The 7,569-nt window shown below is 44.4% G+C and overlaps 1 protein-coding gene across 2 annotated transcripts; it reads left to right on the forward strand.

Moving 5' to 3' along the window:
- The first annotated feature begins 4,951 nt into the window (after window positions 1–4,951).
- On the forward strand, window positions 4,952–7,569 carry LOC118514620 (LIM/homeobox protein Awh-like). 2 transcript variants are annotated; one of them, XM_036061618.1, is made up of 4 exons: window positions 4,961–5,452; window positions 6,195–6,376; window positions 6,448–6,884; window positions 6,972–7,569. In XM_036061618.1, exons 1-4 carry the CDS (start codon window positions 5,447–5,449, stop codon window positions 7,154–7,156), a joined length of 810 nt encoding a protein of 269 aa, XP_035917511.1. In that variant the 5' UTR covers window positions 4,961–5,446; the 3' UTR covers window positions 7,157–7,569. The 2 variants fall into 2 exon arrangements, with proteins under 2 accessions (XP_035917510.1, XP_035917511.1); XM_036061617.1 differs by having other exon boundaries at window positions 4,952–5,452; window positions 6,448–7,569.

Consider the following 7,569-nt stretch of genomic DNA (forward strand, 5'->3'; position numbering starts at 1 on the left):
AAATGACAGATGTATTATCGTCTAATGATACAACCAGGAAACGTGACCAGGGGAGAGCACAGTTCAAAGCAGCACGACCCGCAGCAGCAGCAGCCGTGCTGTAGTGATCCGATTACGATACGAAAATAATGGGATTATCGTCCTGCGGAACTGAGCGCTAAGCCGTTTTATCCCTGTTTGGTGTGTTTTTTTTGGTCCTACTCACCCATCGAACGAGACAAGTGAATGAAATAAAATATTCCTGGTACGTTCTTTCAGAAGGAAATCAGCAACTCGGAGAAAAATTGTTTCAAAATACAGACGGAAGACGGAAGAAACTTTCTCCGAGTTCGGAATGTCCGACAGTGAGCTTCCTTTTGGCACAACTTTGAAGGGAAACGCCTCAAGTTTGGCTATTTTGTCAAACAATGAATGGGTAGTACGGTTGATGGAAAAAAAACTTTTCCCTACCTTCTGTGTTTGCCGCTTCAATATTTGTTTGTTTGTTTATTTGTACGTTTGATTACAACAAATGCTACGTGGATGATCGTCGTCCCTCCGAACTGGACCGTGCGAGGGTGTCCGAAAGAAAATACATGAAAATCAAATAAAAATCGGTCCAGTTTTCCCCTGCCCTTTTTTTCAACCGAGAGCTCCGTACAGGACTTTGAAAAGAGAGAGGAAGAGAAGGAGAGAGAGTTTGACGATAGCAAGTTGGGAAAAGTTTTGTAGTAAGTGCTTGACGCGTTATCAACTTTGGTTGGTTGTTGCGCTTCTGAGCGATACAAAGTTTGGGAATCTACCAAGAAAAATAGGATTTCATATATCTTTAGGAAAACTGCACTCATAACGTCTCAGAACCTCAAATTTCTTCAAGCGCGTATGATAAATGTACCAACCTATTCATCCCTTATATTGATTTAAATATTCATCATCCTTCCTCCATCCAATGTTGTTTCAACTCCCTCTGCACACATAATCCTCCCGGGATCGCTTGAACGATTTCAACCTAAGCAGGCGGCAGTCGATGAAGCGATTTACATGGCCCTAATTTAATTACCCACAATTTAGTCCCTTTTCATTCGAGCGTTAGACTGAACGTCTCTTAGAATTCTCGGGGCCCTTAGCGGCCAAACCAACGTCGTCCCCCTTTAATCCGCAGGCACCAGAACCTGTGCCGTAATCCGTACAATGCGGGCAATCGGGATGTCTGCCTCGGGACAGGGTTGGGTTAAGAATCACCCGCAACAACAATTCGCACCCCCCGGGGACGATGAACGTAGCGCAGTTTCCCCCGTTCTTTGGTAGCGCATTTATTAGTGACGTCTAACGCCTACCAAATTTGTGCCACAGGAAACAATCAAACACCGTATCCGGTAGGCAGTGAAACCGGAAGCTGGATTTTCCTTGTGCCGGTCGGCCGTCCCATTGCACCTGCGGCAGCAGTTCGGGGTCTTGCTGGGAGCGATGAAACTGATCACTTATTTGTCGATTGTTCTTACACGCTGTCGTTCGGTTCGGTGGGTGGGTAGTTGGGAGTTGAAATTTCGTCCAGCACACAGTTGGACGATCGGAAACTGAGTTCCGTTCGGATTGATTTGGTCTCATTGCAGCAGGACATTTGTTTACTTCAATGGTCGAGTGAGTAGAGACAAATAGGCAGAGCAAAGATAAAACAGAAGAAAGTTCATCTTTCTTCTTGGTGTAATAAAAACCCTCCGGGACGAAGGACGAATCTCGCTCGCTCTCTAAGTGAGTGTGATAATTGTAATCATCGCCATGTTTTGAGTGAGAAAAACGATTTAATTGCGTCCCCTTTCTTGTTTGGTGGTACGTGCATTTATTCTTTGGTAATTGCTCAAGCATTGGGAAATCCAGGAGTTGGTTTGCCTTTTGATGCATTCGTTGTAATTAATAAACTTCAAGTGCGTTAATGACGAATTAGATGAATTATTTCACTGATGGTGGTAGATAGTTTGGGAGTTCATTTATTTCGGCTGATTTAAAGGGAAATGTGTAAATCGTTGCGCCGGCAGGACCGGGATTCAAATCCTCTTTCGGGACCGTTCCCCCGTAGTGAGGACTGACTATCCAACTACATGGTATCATTAAGTCTAGTAAGAAGTTGTGGGTCAAGATATTTGGTGAAGCCTCACTCTGGCAGTGATGTTAGAGGAAAGCAACAGGATATCCCTCACCGATGAGCCCCCCCTACCCCCCAGTCCGACGAGGCTCCGAGTGGCCGCTCCTTCCGCTCTTAGGTTGATCCGCCACTGCAAGTAAGCTAGAAATGGCAGACATGACGTAAGAAGTTGTTGGGCCAAATAGAGAGAGAAATTTGTTTTGAAAGATTATCAAAATGGTCTTAAGCCATCAAAAATGGCTTGAATACTAAAAATCTTAATATGAAAAAATTGAGTTTTCAACGTAAAAACGGCATCGTTTGAAAATATATTTACGCTCAAAAAACGGTTGTCTCAGACTGCTTGTTTTGTTGCCAATTTTGAAAGCAATTACAAAATAGTGGAGAAAAATTCAGTATTGGGTAAAATACATATGGGGAGGAATTTGGCATGTGCCAAACAAATTGTTACACTCTTAAAATACAAAATTAGAACCTTTTGTTCGAAGATGGTGCTTTATTATCCTTCACAACTTATTCTTCTTCTTCTTTTTTGCTACTAACAACCTCGGAGGTCTAGGCCTGCCATTTCTGGCTTTCTGTGTCTTAATGTTACCCGTAGTAAAGTAGGCAGCCCTACGTACGAGGAGGCGGTCTGGATGGGATTTGAGCCCCGGTCCTGCCGTGTGAAGACCGGCGCCGTTATCGACTCTACCACCGGACCGCCCTTACTAGAACATTAATTTTAGAAAACTCGTCTAATTTTTTTTTTCTTTTATTCTAAAAGAACAGGTGCTCGTTTAGTTCTGTTGTGCATTGTAATAATTGGCTTCTCAATGTAGGTTTTCAAAATTGGTTAAGTGCATTTATCGATATTAGATTATTTAATTGAAAGATCATATTCTAAAGCATAAAATGATCAGAAAAATAACTGTCTATTTCGTTTGTCTAATATGTCCAACTTTAATGCAAGTCACTTGAAACATTTTCGAAACAAATGAGTAAGATATAAATTAAATACATTGAAATAAATATAACTATGCCTGTTGGCCTTGGGTTTGTCTAGTTTTTTTTTAATCAAAATGTATTTACTTTCAGTCATGCAAATCCTGTTTGTTATCCAACCAAATACACCTAATTACTGGGTAAACAGTTATAACTAAAATTGACCTTTTTCTCGTAAAAATTGTTCTCTATTTGTGCAAATTTAAACAATTCCGTTAAAGCGAAAACGAAAACAGTCCATTCAATCGAAAAAATGGCAGCAAAAAACTATTTGTTCACCTTAACAGACTGTGGAGAGGAGTGTTTCCAAAAGAAGCTTCACAGAAACCGCGCGCGAGAATAGAATGCAAACAAGGCAGAAAGGATGCAACCGACCGAAGGTGTCGTGTCAGTGCCGTGGCCTCTCATTCAGCACCATTACCTTCCGAGTTGATCCGTAAAGAGTCGGTCGTTAAGCTGTCAAACGGTAGCGAGACTTTAAAGCGATGTCACACGTGACATTGTGGAACGGCTAGGCCTGGCCCACCATTGCGAGTGTGTCGGTTTTGAGTAATCCGTCATGTTTCTTCTTTCTTTTTCCCTTTTTTTCTGGCCCCAGCGAGACCGTACCGTGCACGTCTTGTGAAGCCAGGTGGCCGTAGAAACGGTGCACTGATCTCGTCTAAATTCATCATGTATCTCGCCCGGAAGCTGTAGGACCTGACTGTGGGCCACCCTTTCTCGGTCATCTTTTGCCTCGGTCGGTCGGCGACCTTCACTGTTCTAAACACCCGCCACCGTTTGTTGGGGAGTTTCGGTACGGTTTGGAGGCTGACAAATTTGTCCCACGAATGCCCGGCTCGACTAAACACGCCACCGTGGCACCGTGACGGGCCAGACTTCTGGAGACATTGTGTGTGCGTCCCTCAGTTGAGTACGGTATGCAGGACAATTTGCATCTGAATGGGACACAATTATGCAACGGCGGGTGCACGAGGTGCTACCCGGGTACGCGGTTTTCGTCAAGCGTATGACATCACTGTTTAGAGACGAGACACTTTCGGTGTCATTTTTGAAACGACTGTCTGGGCGTACTTTTTGAAGGGCTCGTTCACGCCACAGCATGGTCCGGAAACGAGGCACTTGGAAGTCGATAGACGATTCTACCAGAGTGAAGAATTTAAGCCCAAGAATAATGTGCTCTTTAACATCTTTTACATCCCGACCATATTTCTTGAGAAGAGGCTTCAGAATAGTCCTTTTTGGTAGAGTTCTTCTACCGGCGTATAGAAATCTTTTCCACTGCTAATTCTTCAATCAATCTGGTGACTGCTTGAAACCTACAGCAACTTCAATCGTGACAAAAGCGACCCACTCGGAAGTATCTGCCCGTATTTGCACCCTCCCGTACAACTGCAACGCTTGAACACACAATTGAACTAAGGGTGCCACGGAACTAAAACACACGCACAGAGAGAGTCACAAAAAGCTTAAAGGCAACATAAATCGGGCATAAATCGAAGGGGCGTGTTATGTTGCGGCCCGTTGTTCGCAGCGAGTCATCTTCATGTTCGCCCTACTCCTGCTCGTCGAGGGTCGATTTGGTGGGGTTTTCCACGCGTGTCCAGTACATAGAGCCGCGTGCTCTAAGGCGTCGATAGAGAGTGTGCGCGTACATGCCGTGTGTCTCTAGAACGCGGTGCCCCGTTTTTCTATGAGCGATGGACGAGAGCAGCGGGCAAACGGGCAAAGCATCAACTAGAAGAGCATAGAAAGAGAGCCTGGTGAATCCTCATCGTCTCGGCTTGCTTAGCCGGCATCGTATCGGCCGGCCAGATGGGATCGTGAGGAGAGGCGAGATCTCACGAACGGCATCTCCCGGACCCCGGAATAGGGTTGCTTCTCGTTTTCCTAGGCCTTTGGTGCGGCTGTCGGGATGAAGGGACTCAGTTCGAGATTGACCTGCGACGGTGGCTGACGGCCCACGAGGTTCGGGATCGTGCTGGGAAGCGTGGCAAGGTTGGCTTGGAGTTGTTCTGTGAATAGAAGAGGAATACCTTGGTGCCTCGTTATATTGAGTTTATCATTTGTAAAGTGTGAAGAGATCCGAGCAGACGTGCGGAAAGTGTTTTTGAAAGAAAAGAAGTGCAATTTATAGTATTAAGTTAATTTGAGTGTTGAAGAAAAAGGATGCAACTTGGGTTATGTTTGATGACAAGTGAATTTCGATCAACGATATAAAAGTGTTTAAGTGTAATATAAAAAATAGCACAATTCATTAGTGTGACGAACTGTTGATTAGGATAATCTGAAGGTGTATCTCCAGAAGCGCATATAGTGAAATAGTTCCAGATATTAGAAATGAAGGTAAATCAAAAAATTTTAATAGTGAAACATTTTGAGTGGATATTTTTCTATCAAAAGCGTAACAAATCCATCCAATCCTATTTGGTTTTTTTGCATTTTATTTAGTTTTTTTCTGGGTTCTTTTGGTTTGAATTAAATAAATTCGACAACTGAAGAGAGATGTCTAACCGTAGACGCATAGGATGTTTAACCGATCTTTGATGGCTTTGATTTTTTAAATATTTGAAGCTGAGCTCTATAAGCTCTACAACATTTAGCTCTTAGTAAATAAAATAGCCATTATCAAGAGACTTGACAAGCAGAGTACATGAATCAACTTTGCTCAGAATATTCTAAGCTTTTCGAGAGAGAATATAGAATACCACCTTTTCTTTTGATGATTTTGGTGCATTAAATTATGTGATTTTGGGAAGTTCCTAAACTAGAAAAAATTATGGTTTCTGCCGCTAGAAGAGCTAATCCATATATCTTGAAGGACGTTATTTAATTCCAATTAGAATTATAGCTTGATATTTTACTCTTAGTTTATTGCAACTTATTGTTTGATCCCAATATTTTATTTATAATATTTCTGGTAAATGTAGGGTCAATTTTCAAAGTTCACAGATAATTTTGCGGGAACTGTTCGCAAACACTAGCTTATGTTTTACAATAACAACATTTCTAACTAGCTTAACTGAAAGACGAAGACATTAAAGTTCACGTTTGGAACATCCCTTCTCTGCTCCATCACCCCTTTCAGACGGAGTTCAAAACCTGTGGTAACTGTGCGGAACCGATCACCGATCGGTACATCTTCGAGGTGAACGGCAGCGCCTGGCACGGGTCCTGTTTGCGTTGCAGTGTCTGCTTCTGTCCGCTGGATCGTCAGGTTTCGTGCTATCTGCGCGACGGTGACATGTACTGCAAAGCGGATTACATCAAGTAAGGCACAACTGCGATCTCGCCTATCGTCCGACGGATCTCTCATTACGCACTGTGTTGTTTATTCGCAGGAAGTTTAAGACGAGCTGTGCCAAGTGTTCGCGCTCGATATCGGCCACCGATTGGGTACGCCGCGCTCGGGAGTATGTGTTCCATTTGGCGTGCTTTGCGTGTGATTCGTGTGGCCGACAGTTATCGACCGGCGAACAGTTTGCCATCTGCGAGGAACGGGTATTGTGCAAGACACACTACATGGAGCTGATCGACGATGGGACGGCTTCGAGTGAGGATGGGTGTGATGCGGACGGGAACGGGAAGAACAAGACCAAGCGTATCCGGACCACGTTCACGGAGGAACAGATACAGATCCTGCAGGCCAACTTCCAGGTGGATAGCAACCCGGACGGGCAGGATCTGGAGCGGATTGCCCTCGCGACTGGGCTGAGCAAGCGAGTCACACAGGTTTGGTTCCAGAATTCGCGCGCTCGGCAGAAGAAGCATGTGCATGGTGAGTGTCCAACGGGAATTGAGTTTAACTATTTTGAGGGTTGTTGTAACTTAAATTTCTTTTATGTTCTCTTATGCTTTCCAATAGTTCCACGAGCTCAGGATCTGTTTAGTGGCATGCGCTCGGATCTCAACAACAACAACAGCTGTAGCAGCAGCAACAGCAATGATGGCCCACCAGGACATCATCTCGGAGGGATTGGACCGGAGGACTGTGTACTGGGCAAGACGGCAATCTTTAACTCGCACGGCTTCATCAACCTTGTGGTGTGACGCGATCAGCAGCGGGCATACCATCGGTGGATGGATGTTTGCGATCAACAGTGCCATTGACCAACGGTTACGGAATGAATCCGGACAGGCGACCGGAGCCGTGTTCCGTTGGTTGTTTCTTCCCTCACGAGCTAGAGGGATTCCTTCCGAGATAACGCTCGTTGTTGGCCTGCTGGCCAAAGAGCTGGCATAGAGTTCTGTACAGCAGTGCCCTGGATGGCTTCTTATTGAGTGAAATGGCTCAGAATTCTACGATGAGCACGAGTGCTTCTTGGGTGCTTTGCTTGTGGGTCTGTAATATGCAAAAAAAGGCTTGCCAATTGGAATATGTGTCTCAAGAGGAGCTTGAGTATGTATAACAGTATTGAAGATCAGATTTTTGTACGGTTAAATATACAACATTGAGAATCAAA

Source organism: Anopheles stephensi, chromosome 3, assembly GCF_013141755.1.
Source record: "Anopheles stephensi strain Indian chromosome 3, UCI_ANSTEP_V1.0, whole genome shotgun sequence".
NCBI classification, from domain to species: domain Eukaryota; kingdom Metazoa; phylum Arthropoda; class Insecta; order Diptera; family Culicidae; genus Anopheles; species Anopheles stephensi.